Source organism: Mustelus asterias, chromosome 19 (genome assembly GCF_964213995.1).
Source record: "Mustelus asterias chromosome 19, sMusAst1.hap1.1, whole genome shotgun sequence".
Lineage (NCBI taxonomy): Eukaryota > Metazoa > Chordata > Chondrichthyes > Carcharhiniformes > Triakidae > Mustelus > Mustelus asterias.
Genome location: NC_135819.1, coordinates 34,278,289 through 34,295,550, shown reverse-complemented (window position 1 = coordinate 34,295,550; position 17,262 = coordinate 34,278,289). Strand labels below are relative to the sequence as shown.

Genomic DNA, 17,262 nt, shown 5'->3' with positions numbered 1-17,262 from the left:
GATTTACCATAGCTGTTTTCTGACTGCCTGCCCCTTCAATGTTTCAACATTAAAGTTGTGTGTTTTTGCCGGCATTATGAAAAACACCACAACTGTCACATCACTCTTGTGAACCTAACAAAGAGAGAGAAACATGGCATTTAAAATTAACGGAATCTGGAGTTCCCCACACACACACAAAAAAATCTTTCTACAGTACGAAATTCACCTTAATTCTGAGTCCTAACTATCCATGTACTAGTATATTCAATGACCATCAGTTCAATAAGAATTGATATTACAATATTATGCTTTTTTAAAAATAAAAAACATGCTCAAATACAGGGGAAAATTCAATAAAATTGGGAGGGAACAGTTAACTTTGATGAAGCCCTCATCTTCATAAAAAATAACCAACCTTGCAATTATAAGGCAGTTTTCATGATCTCCAAGGAAAGTATTTTACAGTATCAACAATGTTTGGCAGCAGTCACTCCTCAAGGAGGAATGGCAGCACAGTGGTTAGCACTGCTGCCTCACAGCGCCAGGGACCGGGGTTCAATTCCCGGCTTGGGCCACTATGTGTGTGGAGTCTGCACATTCTCCCTGTGTCTGCGTGGGTTTCCCCCGGGTGCTCCGGTTTTCTCCCACAGTCTGGAAGATGTTCTGATTGGGTAGACTGGCCGCGCTAAATTCTCTCTCAATGTACTTGAACAGGGACCAGAGTGTGGCGAGTGGGGGATTTTCACAGTAACTTCATTGCAGTGTTAATGGAGGCCTACTTGTGACTAATAAATAAACTTTATACAAGGTTCAAGTCTCACTCCAGGGAATGGAGCACAAAATCTAGGCTGGTGGCCCTGAACATGGAACCATGTCGCATTTTGGACAGAGACATCAAAGCAAAGCCTCATCAGACTCTCTGATGAATGTAAAAGATCCCATGTCACTATTTTGATGAAGACCAGGGAATTTTCGCTGGTATCTTGCTCAATATTTATCCTTCCACCAACATTGCTAGAACAGATCATCCAATCGTTACATCACTGTTACTTGGAAACTGGCTGCCACATTTCCAATATTACAAAACTGACCATACCACACAATTAGTGGTTGGTAAGTGAAATAGGATGCGTCATACATTAGTCGAAGGTTTTCTTTATAGCCAATGAGTTACTTTGAAAGCATTTGGACGTTTTGGGGTGGCACAGCAGTTAGCACTGCTGCCTCCCAGTGCCAGGGACTCGGGTTCCCTTAGGTCACTGTCTCTGCGGAGTCTGCATGTTCTCCCCGTGTCTGCGTGGGTTTCCTCCCACAGTCTAAAAGACGTGCTGGTTAGGTGCACTGGCCGTGCTAAATTCTCCCTCAGTGTACCCGAACAGGCACTGGAGTGTGGCAAGGAGAGGATTTTCACAGTAACTTCATTGCAGTGTTAATGTAAACCTACTTGTGACACTAATAAACAAACTTTAAAAACTTTTAAACATATTGATTAGATAGTAGTTAACAAAGCATATGGGACCTTGTGCTTCATAAACAGAGGCATAATGAGCAGGGAAGTTATGCTGAACCTTAATAATACTCAGGTTGGGCCACGACTGGAATATTTTGTCCAGTTCAGGTCACCATGCTTAGGGAAGAAAACGAGGATCCTTGAGAGAAAGTGAGTGCACCGGACATTTCCCAGAATAGTTCAAAGGGTGAGGAATGTTAGGTTGGAGATGCTATTTCTTCTCTCCATGAACCAAAAGAGTTTGAGAGAAGATTTCATTGAGAGGTCCAAGATTATGGCGGATTTAGATCACGTAGACAATCTGTTCCCACTAGCTGATGATACAAGGACTAAAAGACAGAGATTTAAGGGTTTGGATGAGTGACACATGGGGAATAGAAGGAAGAACCTCATTCCATACAGAGGCAGCAAGTTCAAAGTCATCATCAGTCAGTGAGGGTAGTGGAAGCCTGAGGTCACAGTTTGAAAGGAAACTGGATGGGGTTTTGATGGGAATGGGACTGACTGACTCGTACCAAATTTTACTAACTAAATCAAACCTGTAAGGTATCTTAAGGATGCTTTACTACATTAATGGCAAGTTGGTTTCACACGGAAATAAACATTTTGTCAGCAGTCTCTTTTCACTGTTGTTCTTGTCTCTACTGCCAGAGGTGGGACATATAATATGAGCCCCAGAGCATATATCTAGTCAGCTTTAACCCAGTGATATCACCCTGGCCTCTGGACCAGAGCGTGGGTTCAAGACTCGAGCACAAATATCTAGGCTGACACTGCAGTGCTGTTCTGACAGAGTGCTGCACTACCGAAAATGCTCTTATTCAAATGAAATATTCAACTCAGGTCCTGTCTGCCTGACCGTGAAAACATTTCATGCCAGTCTTGGAAGAGCAAAAATTGTCCCAGTGTCCTGGCCAACATTCATCCCTCAACCCAACTGTTACACTTAAAATTTGAGGACTGTAGCTTTGCGCAGAGCTATTACAGGCAGATATCTGTATTGAAAGAGTAAACTTTATAGTTTATTTATTCATAATTAGGCTTACATTAGCACTGCAATAAAGTTACTGTGAAAATCCCCTAGTCGCCACAGTCCGGTGCCTGTTCGGGTACACTGAGGGAGAATTTAGCACGGCCAATGCACATAACCAGCACATCTTTCAGACTGTGGGAGAAAACCAGAACACTCGGAGAATGTGCAGACTCCACACAGATAGACAGACAGTCACCCAAGCGGGGAATCAAACTCAGGTCCCTGGCGCTGTGAGGCATGGGCCACATCGATGCTACACTGACAACTATCCCACCCAGGCCCCTATCCCCGTAACCCCAGATATTTATCCTACTAATTCCCTTGACACTAAGAGGCAATCAACCCAACCTACACATCTTTGGACTGTGGGAAGAAATCGGAGCACCCGGAGGAAACCCACACAGACATGGGGAGAATGTGCAAACTCCACACAGACAGTGACCCAAGGATGGAATTGAACCCGGGTCCCTGGTGTTGTGAAGCAGCAGTGCTAACCATTGTCCTTTGCAAACTGCCTTATAGAACATAGAACAGTACAGCACAGTACAGGCCCTCGATGTTGTGCCGAGCTTTGTCCGAAACCAAGATCAAGCTATCCCACTCCCTATAATTTTGGTGTGCTCCATGTGCCTATCCAATAACCGCTTGAAAGTTCCTAAAGTGTCCGACTCCACTATCACAGCAGGCAGTCCATTCCACATCCCAATCACTCTCTGAGTAAAGAACCTACCTCGGACATCCCTCCTATATCTCCCACCATGAACCTTATAGTTATGCCCCCTAGTAACAGCTACATCCACCCGAGGAAAGAGTCTCTGAACGTCCACTCTATCTATCCCCCTCATCATTTTGTAAACCTCTATTAAGTCGCCTCTCATCCTCTTCCGCTCTAAAGAGAAAAGCCCTCGCTCCCTCAACCTTTCCTCATAAGACCTACCCTTATGCCCAAGGAACTTATGTCCTCTCCTAACTTTCTTTGTGTCATCTGCAAATTTAAGCATACTGAGCAATCAGTATGGTCCCTTCATCTAAGTCATTGACAAAATTATAAATATTTAAGGATTTAGCATTAGCACCCTGTGACATTCGACTTATTACACACATCTTGCCAACCGAAAAATGACCCATTTATCCTGTTAACCAATCCTCCATCCATGCTGATATGTTGTTACTTCCTACACAAGGAGCCCTGTGTATCAGTAGCCTTTGATGTGGCACCTTGTCAAACGGTTTCTGGAATTCTAAATACACATCTACAGTTCCCCTTCAACCATGTTTATTGTTACTTGCTCTGATAAATGGTTTTGTTTTATTCATTTTTGGGACATGGGCATCGCTGGCTGGCAGCATTATTGCCTATCCCTAGTTGCCCTTGAGAAGGCGGTGCCTTCTTGAATCGCTGCAGTCATGTGCAGTGAGTTGACCCACAGTGCTGTTAGGGAGGGAATTCCAGGATTTTGACCCAGTGACTGCAAAGGAACGGCGATATATTTCCAAGTCAGGACGGTGAGTGACTTGAAGGGGAACTTGCAGGTGGTGATGTTTCCCTGTATCTGCTGCTCCTGCCCTTCTAGATGGAAGTTGTTGTGGGTTTGGAAGGTGCTGTCTAAGGATCTTTGATGAATTTCTGCACTGCATCTTGTAGTCAGCACACACTGCTGCTACTGAGCGTCAGTGGTTGAGGGAGTGGATGTGGTGCCAATCAAGCAGGTTGCTTTGTCCTGGATGGTGGCAAGCTTAAGTGTTGTTGGAGCTGCACCCATCCAGGCAAGTGGGGAGTATTCCATCACATTCCTGACTTGTGCCTTGTCGATTGTGGACAGATTCTGGGGGGTCAGGAGGTGAGTTATTCATCGCAGAATTCCTAGCCTCTGACCTGCTCTTGTCGCCACTGTGTTTACGTGGAGAGTCCAATTGAGTTTCCGGTCAATGGTAACCCCAAGGATGTTGACAGTGGGGGATTCAGTGATGATAACACCATTGAATGTCAAGGGGCGGTGTTTGAAGTATCTCTTATTGGGGGTGGTCATTGCCTGGCATTTGTGTGGCGTGGATGTTACTTGTCAATTGCGATTTCCAATCAGTCAAACACGACTCAGAAAATAAAAATTAGAACTTGGAATGTTTTACAACAAAACAGCTCCGAGGAATAGATTTCACAGCATTTAAAAATCAATTTGCTATGTACTTGAAAATCAAGGAATTCAAAGGAGGGAAAGGTCAGTGACAAGGGAATTGAATAGAAAGCTGCAGTTGAAAATAAGTAACACATGTATGGTGCCATGTTATCATTTCATCACCACTTTTTTCCCCAGGATGGAAGAGTCAATTACTAGGGGACACAGGTTTAAGGTGCGAGGGGCAAGGTTTAAAGGAGATGTACGAGGCAAGTTTTTTTTTACACAGAGGGTAGTGGGTACCTGGAACTCCCTGCCGGGGGAAGTAGTGGAAGCAGATACGATAGTGAGTTTTAAGGGGCATCTGGACAAATACACGAATAGGATGGGAATGGAGGGATATGGTCCCCGGAAGGGTAGGGGGTTTTAGTTCAGTCGGGCAGAAAGGTCGGTGCAGGCTTGGAGGGCCGATGGGCCTGTTCCTGTGCTGTAATTTTCTTTGTTCACTGGCTGCCGTTAACCTGCAGATGAAGTGGAAGTTAATAAAGCCATAAACTGTTGAAAGCCAATAATATAAACAATAGCATCCAACAGGAGATTTACATACTCAAATCTCTTTTTGTGAAAGCACAAGCATCTGATGAGACCATCTGCTGTGCACAGAATAGATCTTATTCATGACAACTCGCTAGAAAAGTATTAGGTGATACTTGAGAAAACAGCGGCATTTTCTGGCCCCTTGAAGTCGACCCTTTGCGGCGGGTTCCCTGGTAAAGGGTGTGTGTGTGTGTGGGGGGGGGGGGGATTTTGTAGCTTCTTGTATTCTTACCCTGAGGAGGAAGTTTAACCTCGACAAAGCTTCTATGAACAAATCAGCTCCTTTATTTGTAAATTCATATCTGCCGGCAATGAAGAAGAAGAGAGTCTTTTCCAAGTTGAAATCCAGGTGGCTAGAATCAAATCCACAAAAGATTAGCTCCAGCAAAAATAAAGTATTTTAATTACTCGCCTCTTTACAAAATACATTATCCAGCATTCTTGGTGTTCACAGAGATGTTTGCAGACTATATCACAGAAATAACAAGAGGACTACAGTCACAGTGAGTGTACACTTCAAATTCTGACTTTGCATATCTTTCCACCACACAAATGGTTGTGACGTTTTACAAGGATTTGGATTGTTTTGGACGCAGAAATTCTATAAATGCATGCTTTGTTTTGGAAAGTGTAACCACGTACTAAAAGTAATTTGCAATGAATGGAATTTGTTGCATTATAACAGCCTGATAATGAATCTCTTCTTCAGAATGGATTGCACACTGTAAACATTGACAAGCCCATCTTAAAAGCAAGCAAATAAAAAAAAACATCTCATTCCCAGTCAGTAAGAGGGATGAAGCTGTGCAGAAATTGTTAATTAAAATGGAAGAAACCACAAAGGGCTCATGCACCAATCCACTTAATTAGAGGGAGAAGCATTAGATTGGTGATGGTGACATTTAAAATGCTTTTTTTAATGTATTCATTCATGGGGGGGTGGGCGTCACCGGCTAGGCCAGCATTTGTTGCTCATCCCTAAATCCCCTCGAGATGATGGGGATGAGCCGCCTTGTTGAAATGCTGAAGTCCCTGTGGTTAGGTAACCTGGTGTTGTTAGACTCCTTACTGTGTTAGGTACACCCACAGTGCTGGGAGGGAGTTCCAGGATTTTGACCCGGTGACAGTGAAGGAACGGCGATATATTTCCAAGTCAGGATGGTGGTCAGAAGCATAGTTTTGCTAGATTCCAGTTGTGTGCGCATGGGATGTTGAATGGCTTGCATCAGTGAGGACACTGGTGTGATGAGTGGAGTTTATGGCTAGTCAGATCACAGCTCGTCATTATGACTGGTGAGCTTTCAGTGGTTGATAAAAACGACCATGGGATAGTGATCTAAAGGCTCCTTCTACTGGACACAGAAATTCCAGCATTTTGGCATGATACGTTAAAGAAAGAAAGATGAAAAAGCAGCAGGCAATACCCATAGAAATGGCCCCGAATAAATTCCTGGATCCGAGACTTGTACAAGGCATGCAGATTCTGAAATTCATGCATGGCAGAGAACTTCTTGATATTCAGGCCATTTGGCGTGATTACATCTAGAGAAAAAAAAAGAACAGTGAAAGTATTGTAGAGATGGTTCTTCAGTTTTTAAGCAACAGACATTCAAAAGTGAAAACAGGAGATTTTTGTACTTTCTACCAATATAAGTAACGGGTCAATCTTGTAATGATCTGTGAGATACAGGGTGTGGGTACAGGAGCTGTCCTCTAGCGGGGATACCAGTGTCAGAGGATCAGGTAAGCCACTGTCCCATCAATAACCGTGCTCCCCTTTACAATGGGCAGTTCAAGCTGCCAGAAAGTGCTCAAGAAGCAGGAAGTGAACCAGCTACCAACATAACTGCCTCAGGCATGGCCCTCAGTGCTCACAACCACCAGAGCTATAATGTCATGAGTGTGCTGGCTGGCTACCAGGAGACAAGGGAGTCATTCAATCATTGGAGAGGGTGCAAAGAGCAGCCTCTAGAATGGTCCCCAATGTTAGGAGAGAATTATAGACCTCTTAACCTTGAATGGCAAGGTGCTCTGGAGGTGACTTTAAGAAGCACTAGAGGTAGTAAACTGTATGGAAAAGGGAAATACAGAACCTACTTTAAATTAATTCTGACAGAAGAACAAGGTGTGTACAGATTCAGACCAATAAAATTATATTGATTGGACAAGAATCAAGAAGTCATTCACACAGAGTGCTCGATACAATACATGGAACAGCTTCCCAGACAACAGTTTTTAAAAAAAGGCAAAAAAAGTTCAAAATCAAAGAACCGCAGCTATTTCAGAGCTATCATTGGCACAACAAGCAGAATGACTTATTTCTGTGCTCCTTGTTAAAGAAAATGATAGCAGGGGGCAGCAGAGTGGCACAATGGTTAGCACTGCTGCCTCACAGCGTCAGGGATCCAGGTTCAATTCCGGCCTCGGGTCACTGTTTGTGTAGAGTTTGCACGTTCACCCCGGGTCTATGTAGGTTTCCTCCGGTTGCTCTGGTTTCCTCCCACAGTCGAAAGATGTGCGGGTTAGGTGGATTGGCCATACTAAATTGACCCTTGTGTCAGGGAGATTAGCAGGGTAAATGCATGGGGTTACAGGAGTAGGGCCTGGGTGGGATTGTGGTCAGTACAGACTCGATGGGCCATATGGCCTCCTTCTGCACTGTAGGGATTCTATGATTCAGTTGGATGCAATCCATCTAAAATGACCTATTAATGGAAAAAATGTCCTTGGTCACCTGATTGTCCAATCTCTTATGGCCCAGACATGAATCTAAGCAGCCTACAATCACCACATCAATGTTAGATATATGAACAAGAGTTAGCAAGGTTGCATACATATCCTTTGGAAAATGTTGTCATCATAAGATCTCTAAGCAACAGTCCCCCATGTGAACGTGAAATACAACAGTGCCTTCCAGCAACGGTTTTAATGTACTTACTAGCACAGCATGTAACGCAAGGGAATTCTGGCTGGGAAAACTCAGGTGAGAACGGTAGCACAGTGGTTAGCACTGCTGCTTCACAGCTCCAGGGTCCCGGGTTCGATTCCCGGCTCGGGTCACTGTCTGTGTGGAGTTTGCACATTCTCCTCGTGTCTGCGTGGGTTTCCTCCGGGTGCTCCGGTTTCCTCCCACAGTCCAAAGATGTGCGGGTTAGGTTGATTGGCCAGGTTAAAAATTGCCCCTTAGAGTCCTGAGATGCATAGGTTAGAGGGATTAGCGGGTAAATATGTGGGGGTAGGGCCTGGGTGGGATTGTGGTCGGTGCAGACTCGATGGGCCGAATGGCCTCCTTCTGCACTGTAGGGTTTCTATGATTTCTATGAACGCTGCAGTGAAAGGCAAATAATCTCCACAAAGTAAATGGAAGACCTATAAAACTAGATATACTAAATGGTAAGATAACTAATTATAAAGACCCCTGCATGCAGATTCCACAGTATTATGAAATTTAATCCATACGGACTACGAAAAATTTGGTTTATTAGTTACTTTTCTCTAGGAATACAAAAGAGCTAAAAAGCCATTAATTTAACTCTAATTAGAGAATGGCTGTGGTGAATTATACACTTGCCTGCTCAAGATGTTAAAAGAGTAAATATATTTTTGTGACACTGTTAAAACATACTTTATATCTGTACCTGCTAAAGGGTCAGTTCTCCTAGTCAAGAAGAACTCTCCACTCAACTAAGATTTGTTCATAGAATCCCGACCATGCAGCAGAAGGCCATTCAGCCCATCAAGTATGTACTGACTTTCTGACCGACAGACCATCCCACCCAGGTCCTAACCCCATAACTCCAAGTATTTACCCTGCCAATCCCCCTAATTTAGACATCTTTATGTGTTTGGCATTATCCCTTCACAATGAAATTATCACAAAGTATTATACAAAGCCATTGTAAAATAGTTGGCAATTCTAAGGGGCAATTCGGCACGGTCAATTCACCTAACCTGCAAACCTTTGGAGTGGGGGAGGAAACCAGAGCACCCAGAGGAAACTCACGCTGACACGGGGAGAATGTGCAAACTCCACACAGACAGTGACCCAAGGCCGGAATTAAACTTGGGTCCCTGGTGCTGAGGCATCAATGCTAACCATTGTGCCACTGTGTTAGCGTTGTTTCTCAACTCAAGTTGAGAATCTTAACTGGAAGCCAATGACCAGTGGCGTACCGCAGGGATCTGTGTTGGGCTATCTATTATTCGTCATTTATATAAATGACATTGATGACCATGTGTCCATGGGGGTAGGATAAGTAAGTTTGCGGATGACACAAAGATTGGCCTGGTGGTTAACAGTGAGGCGGAGTGTCTTGGGCTACAAGAAGATATAGATGGAATGGTCAAATGGGCAGATAACTGGCTCTTGGAATTTAACCCTGAAAAGGTGTGAAGTGATACACTTTGGAAGGAGTATTTTGACAAGGAAGTACTCAATGAATGGTAGGACACTAGAAAGTTCTGTGGAACAAAGAGACCTTGGTGTGTTTGTCCACAGATCTCTGAAGGCAGAAGGGCATATTAGTTGGGTGGTGAAAAAAAGGCACATGGAACACTTGCCTTTGTGAATCGAGGCAGAGCATACAAAAGCAGGGAAGTCATGTTGGAGTTGTATAGAACTTTGGTGAGGCCACAGCTAGAGCACTGTGTGCAGTTCTGCTCGCCACATTATTGGAAGGATGTGATTGAATTGGAGGGGGTGCAGAGACGATTCACCAAGATGTTCCTGGAATGGAACATTTAAGTTATGAAGAGAGGTTGGGTAGGCTTGGGTTGTTTTCATTACAGCAGAGAAGACTGCAGGGTGACCTGATCAAGGTGTACAATATTATGAGAGGCACGGACAAAGCGGATAAGGAGCAGCTGTTCTCCTTAGTTGAAGGTTCTCTCACGAGGGGACGTAGGTTCAAGGTGAGGGGAGGAGATTTAGGTGGGGGTGTTGGGGGGGGGGGGGGGGGGGGAGAAAGAGGGGGAGGTGGTGGTGGTAGGATGTGACCTAAACCTTTTCTATCCAGAGGGTGGCGGCTGTCCGGAATGCACTGCCTGGGAGGGTGGTAGAGGTGGGTTGCCTCATAACCTAATTAGTATCTGGGTAAGCACTTGGCACATCGTAACAATCAGGGCTATGGTCCAAATGGGATTAGATGGGTGTTCAGGTGTTTCTAATGTGTCAGTGCCGACTTGGTGGGCCGAAGGGCCTCTTCTGTGCTCTATGGTTTTGCGATAAGTTGGTTCTTAGCTTTGCCACGAGTTTCTAGAGTAACATACTTTGCTGTTAGTGAACTGCAAAATAATATTGGATGAATTCAAACACAAATGATGGCCAAACAAATGTTTCTATAGATATAGCTCTTGGGGCTAAAGGGATTAAGGAATGCAAGGGAAGGGGGGGGGAAATCAGGATATTGATTTTGATGATAAGCCATGATCATAAATGAATGGTGGAGCAGGTTCGAAGGGCTGAGTGGCCAATTCCTGCTTCCAAACTTTTATTTCAGAATGGCAGAACGCACAGCAGCGATCTCTAAAACAGTATTGGACTGTTGAGCTGCAGAGCTAATGGGAGAGGGAGCTGAGAACAGCGTGCATCTTGCCTGGTTTTCTCTTTATCATGTTCTCTGCTTCGACAGCAGTGATGGCAGAGACAGTCGCAAACACGTGCGCGCAGTGGGCGCTGGCTCGCTCCATGCAATAGCGGTGGTAAATCCGTCTTTCTCCCGCTTCCTTGTCGACATTGAACTGTTCAGTAAGAGAAAGGAAAAGCAGGAAAATGAGTTATCGTCCAGTTGTTCAATAACAAAGTGATAACTTTAGTCTTTGCACTACCGAGGAGATGCATATAAGAAATACAAGACCAAAGAGCATTTCCTGTCAGCTACCTGCACTTAGAATTCTCCAGCCATTGTGCATTACAATGAGACTTGACAAACTAACATTTACTTGAAGATCAGATGTCTTAACGAGGGTTTTCCTGACTGTGAAAAAAGGTCAACGGGGCCCAAGAGGCCAGCAGCAAAGCACATTTGTTGTGAGTTGCAGTTTACTCATTAAGCTACATTGATAGGCAGATCCCCATAGGCAGGAGCACTTCATGAAGAATGTCAGGTTCGAAGCATCATGCCGCAAGACCTTCATCCCAGCGAGAGCTGCCAAGGGACAAAGCTCATTTTAAAGCACCCAATGATCTCCCGACCATTTTACTTTTGGAGAAGGACATTCCTCTTTTTAAAGTGCTTGTTTTTAAAAGACTGAAATGGAGAAATGCAGATTGAGGATGTCCATAAAAAATGTTTTAAATAACAAACTCTACCATTGTAAGCAGTCGAAACCAAGCTCATTGGTAACATTGGTCCTCAACTTCAAGCCATTTTGGCATAACTTTTTAATAAATCCACGTTACAGCCACTCTCAGAGGGCAACATGGTGGCAGAGTGATTAGCACTGCACCCTCACAGTGCCAGGGACATGGGTTTGATTCCCAGCTTGTGTCACTGTCTGCGTGGAGTCTGCATGTTCTCCCCATGTCTGTATGGGTTTCCTCCCTCAGACTGAAAGACATGCTGGTTAGGTACATTGTCCATGCTAAATTCTCCCTCAGTGTACCCGAACAGGCGCTGGAGTGCGGCGATTAGGGGATTTTCACAGTAACTTTATTGCAGTGTAGGCTTTATTGTAAGCCTACTTGTGACACTAATAAATAAATTATAAACATCACTCTTCCACCACAGAAAGACTGTAGTACCACTGGTCATAAATAATATTAAATTTCAAAACACAACACACCAACTACTTGCGTCCAGATCAACTCAAGGCCATCTGAGCATGCTTTGGATTTGTTACAGGGGACTGGATTTTCCAATCCCACCCGCTGCAGGAATCCGGGGAGTGGTTGCGGGGGGGGGGTTGGTGGCGGGTTTGGAAGACGGAAAATTTGCCGGATCAGCAAAAGTTCCGTTGAGGGTGGGAATCTCCACTCTTCTGGTGTGTGGAGCTGGAAAACCCCACCCAGAATGTCATACAAATTCCTCTCCCATCCCAAGATTTCCATTTATACACAAAATTAATCTACCAATACTTCAGCAGAGTGTCAAATGTTACTGACAGGAAGGGGCTAAATTTAAACAGTCCCAATTTCTTGTCTCACTGCCCGTCTGTAACAGAAAGGACTTAATTTATTTTCCCTTTTTTAAGTGGTAGTGAATTTCCCAATCCCTCAGCTTTGGTGTAATTAATAACCCCAGAGCAAACTGGAGATAAACCCAAAATGTGGGAGGGGGATGTCACTATGTAGGCCCCTGTGCATTCATACAATAATAGGATAGCTTTTCCCAAGAAGTCTAGATTAGCTTGCATGTTACCGCCCTCCCTCCCCACCAGAACCCTGACACATGGTGAATTAACATTGGTCTGTAAGGAGACCCCTAGATACTTCCCGACAGACAAGGCAAGAAGAAAAGAATGCAGAGGCCAATACATAGGCATAGCAAAGTTAGCTAATAAGATCTCCAACCAGTTTTCCTCAGCTACAAAACAGTGGAGTGCTGTGCAAAGGTTAACTTGTTAAGTTTATTTGCTCACAGTACTGACCCAGATTTTTTAAAAATTGTTCTCAATTTGCAGTTCAAGGATTCTAGTACGGAATAGTCCTATTCCAAATGCCATGCATCAAGAAGTCAACACAGCACTGTAATTTTGTCATTTTGATAAGACTGCTCCATATAATGGTCACTTCCTCGTGTAAGATTGTGAGAACATAGAAGATTACAGCGCAGTACAGGCCCTTCGGCCCTCGATGTTGCACCGACCAGTGAAACCAATCTAAAGCCCGTCTAATCTACACTATTCCAATATCATCCATATGTTTATCCAATAACCATTTGAATGCTCTTAATGTTGAGGAGTCCACTATTGCTGAGGGCAGGGCATTCCACGCCCTTACTACTCTCTGAGTAAAGAACCTACCTCTAACATCTGTCCTATATCTCTCACCCCTCAATTTAAAGCTATGTCCCCTCATGTTAGCCATCACCATCAGAGGAAAAAGGCTCTCACTATCCACCCTATCTAATCCTCTGATCATCTTGTATGCCTCTATTAAGTCACCTCTTAACCTCCTTCTCTCTAACGAAAACAACCTCAAGTCCCTCAGCCTTTCCTCATACGATCTTCCCACCATACCAGACAACATTCTGGTAAATCTCCTCTGCACCCTTTCCAACACTTCCACATCTTTCCTATAATGCGGCGACCAGAACTGTACGCAATACTCCGAGTGTGGCCGCACTTGAGTTTTGTACAGTTGCAGCATGACCTCATGGCTCCGAAACACAATCCATCTACCAATAAAAGCTAACACACCGTATGCCTTCTTAACAACGCTATCAACCTGGGTGCCAACTTTCAGGGATCTATGCACATGGACACCCAGATCCCTCTGTTCATCCACACTACCAAGTATCTTACATTAGCCCAGTACTCTGTATTCCTGTTACTCCTTCCAAAGTGAATCAACCTCACACTTTTCCGCATTAAACTCCATTTGCCATCTCTCAGCCCAGCTCTGCAGCTTATCTATGTCCCTCTGTAACCTGCCACTTCCCTCCGCACTGTCTACAACTCCACCGACTTTAGTGTCATCCGCAAATTTACTAATTCATCCTTCTACGCCCTCATCCAGGTCATTTATAAAAATGACAAACAGCAGTGGCCCCAAAACAGATCCTTGCGGTACACCACTAGTAACTGAACTCCAGGATGAATACTTCCCATCAACCACCACCCTCTGTTTTCTTACAGCTAGCCAATTCCTGATCCAAACCACTAAATCACCCTCAATCCCATGTGTCCGTATTTTCTGCAATAGCTTACCATGGGGAACCTTATCAAACGCTTTGCTGAAATCCATATACACCACATCAACTGCTTTACCCTCATCCACCTCTTTGATCACCTTCTCAAAGAACTCAATAAGGTTTGTGAGGCACGACCTACCCTTCACAAAACCGTGCTGACTATCCCTAATCAAATTATTCCTTTCTAGATGATTATAAATCCTATCTCTTATAATCCTTTCCAAAACTTTGCCCACAACAGAAGTAAGGCTCACCAGTCTATAATTACCAGGGTTGTCCCTACTCCCCTTCTTGAACAAGGGGACAACATTTGCTATCCTCCAGTCTTCTGGCACTGTTCCTGTAGACAATGACGACACAAAGATCAAAGGCAAAGGCTCTGCAATCTCCTCCCTAGCCTCCCAGAGAATCCTAGGATAAATCCCATCTGGCCCAGGGGACTTAGCAATTCTGGAAAGGGTAAAAATAGATAACACCTCCTCCTTCTGAACCTCAATCCCGTCCAGTCCAACAGCCTGCATCTCAGTACTCCCCTCGACAACACTGTCCCTCTCCTGTGTGAATACCGACAAAAAATATTCATTTAGTGCCTCTCCTATCTCTTCAGACTCCACGCACAACTTCCCACTACTGTCCTTGACTGGCCCTAATCTTACCCTAGTCATTCTTTTACTCCTGACAGAAGGAGGCAGACAATATAGCTGAGGCCCTATTTATTGGCCATCTCGGTGGCACTGATCCTTCTTAAACTGCTGTGATGTGCTTGTTTTATTCAGTTACAGGGATGTGGGCATCGCTGGCTAGGCCAACATTTATTGCCCATCCCTAGTTGCCCTTGAGAAGCTGGTGGTGAGTCTCCTTCTTGAACCGCTGCAGTCCCTGAGGTGTAGGTACATCACAGTACTGTTAGGGAGTGCATTTCAGGATTTTGACCCAGCGACAGTGAAGGATCGGCAATATATTTCCAAGTCAGGATGGTGAGTGACTTGGATGGGGAACTCGAAGGGTGGTGGTGTTCCCAGGTCTCTGTTCCCTAGTCCTTTTAGATGGTAGTGGCCATGTGTTTGGAAGGTGCTATCTTCGGTGAATTTCTGCAGTGCATCTTGTAGATGGCACACACTGCTGCTACTGAGCGTTGGTGATGAAGGAATTGAATATTTGTGCATGGTGTACCAATCAAGCGGGCTGCTTTGTCCTGGATGGTGTCAAGCTTCCGGAGTGTTGCTGGAGCTGCACCCATCCCGGCAAGTGGGGAGTATCCCACTAAACTCCTGCCTTGTGCCTTGTAGATGGTAGGCAGGCTTTGGGGAATCAGAAAGCAAGTTACTCACTGCAGTCCAAAGATGTGCAGGTTAAATTGATTGGCCATGCTCAATTGCCCCTTAGTGTCAGGGGGATTAACAGGATAAATACATGGGGTTACAGGGATAGATGCCTGGGTGCGATTGTCGTCAGTGCAGGTTCGATAGGCTGAATAGCCTCTTTCAGCACTGAAGGGATTCTATGATTCCCAGCCTTTGACCTGCTCTAGTAGCCACAGTATTTGCACAGCTAGTCCAATTCAGATTCTGGTCAATGGTAACCCCCGGGTTACGTCAACGTGTACAGGATGTTGATTGTGGGCGATCCAGCAATGGTGATGCAATTAAATGTCAAGGGACGATGGTCGGATCCTCTCTAGTTGGAGAGGGTCAATGTTACTTGCTACTCGTCAGCCTGGGTATTGTCCAGGTCTTGCTGCATTTGGACTTGGACTGCTTCAGCATCTGAGTCGTCGCGAATGATGCTGAACCCTGTGCAGTCAGTGTTACGGTGCCCCAAGATTAGGAGGGACAACTAAAATTTTGTCGCTCCTCTGTTAAGGAATGGTGTTATGCCCGAGTTGGCCACAGCATTTTGGAGATGGGGAGGAACTTGATACTCCAATGATACAAGTCTGGTGTATTTTCTGCTGGAGGTTACAACGGCTGGGAGGGCCAGTTACTGTAAGCTTGATGAATTTCTATAGCACAAACTGTAGATAACATATTGCTGTCACAGTCTTCTGGTGGTGAGGAGGAGAGAGATTGTCTGCGCTAATACTGGCGCTCAGTCTTATACGGTGACTAAATCCTTACTCAGTACACGATATAATATCTACATTTGTTGGGTTATAAAACTCATACTGATCAGAATCCATTTATTCTTCACCTTGACTATACTCTAGTTCAATTTAATGGTGCCCTACTCCATTGGCTTTGCTCTCTTTGCTTTCTCAAGTAGGTATTACATTATTTGTGATTAGAAAAATGATAGGAGGAAGATGTTTTCATCTTTGGGTTCAAAGATGTGCGGGTGATTTATGGTAGAAATCCTGCGTTCTTCATCCTCTCCTGAACCAGAGATGCTGAGGGGGTTGGGGATGGTTTAACTGAAAATTTTAGGATTTTATTGAATAAATTATTCTTGGATAATGGCGACAAAGGATGTGAAGCAAAGGCGAGTCAATGGAGTGGAGGTACACATCAGCCCCGATTTCATTTGACTTGTGGAGAAGGTTCAAGGGGCTGAATAACCTCCACAGTTCCTATTCCCATTCCCCTAAATTATCCCCTAGTGTCAGGGGGATTGGCAGGGTAAATATGTGGGGTTACGGGGATAGAGCCTGGGTGGGATTGTGGTCGGTTCAGGCCAAATGGCCTCCTTCTGCACTGTAGGATTCTATGATCTAGAGGGTGACTGGAGTTCAGAACGAACTTCCTGAGAGGGTGGTGAAGGCAGGTTTGATCGATATTTTCAAAAAAGGTAATTGGATTGCTACCTAGAAAGAAGGAATGTACAAGGTTACAAGGATAAGTCAGGAGGGTGGGGTCAGATAGAATGTTCTCAGTGAGCGAGTGCAGACATGATGGGCTGAATGGTGTCCCTCAAGATTCTGAGGAAGGCATGATAGTTGGATGGGGGGGAAAAAAAAGCAGAAGGAAAAAGTAACATTCACTGTCAACATGCGTAGGAAGTGTCTACTTTCTGGGGAATGGGAATAGGAACTGGGGAGGTTATTCAGCCCCTTGAACCTTCTCCACAAGTCAAATGAAATCGGGGCTGATGTGTACCTCAACTCCATTGACTCGCCTTTGCTTCACATCCTTTGTCGCCATTATCCAAGAATAATTTATTCAATAAAATCCTAAA

General features: G+C 44.6%; 1 protein-coding gene across 2 annotated transcripts in view; it reads right to left on the bottom strand.

Annotated features, from left to right (window-relative positions):
• gys2 (glycogen synthase 2) overlaps positions 1-17,262 on the bottom strand; it is a 67,656-nt gene that overhangs the window by 30,577 nt on the left and 19,817 nt on the right. For both annotated transcript variants that reach the window (XM_078235310.1, XM_078235311.1), the window contains exons 5-8: positions 10,834-10,978; positions 6,664-6,781; positions 5,472-5,592; positions 8-114 (exon numbers count right to left, since the gene is read on the bottom strand). In XM_078235310.1, coding sequence (XP_078091436.1) covers positions 8-114; positions 5,472-5,592; positions 6,664-6,781; positions 10,834-10,978 — 491 coding nt within the window. The remainder of the gene's footprint in view (positions 1-7; positions 115-5,471; positions 5,593-6,663; positions 6,782-10,833; positions 10,979-17,262) is intronic.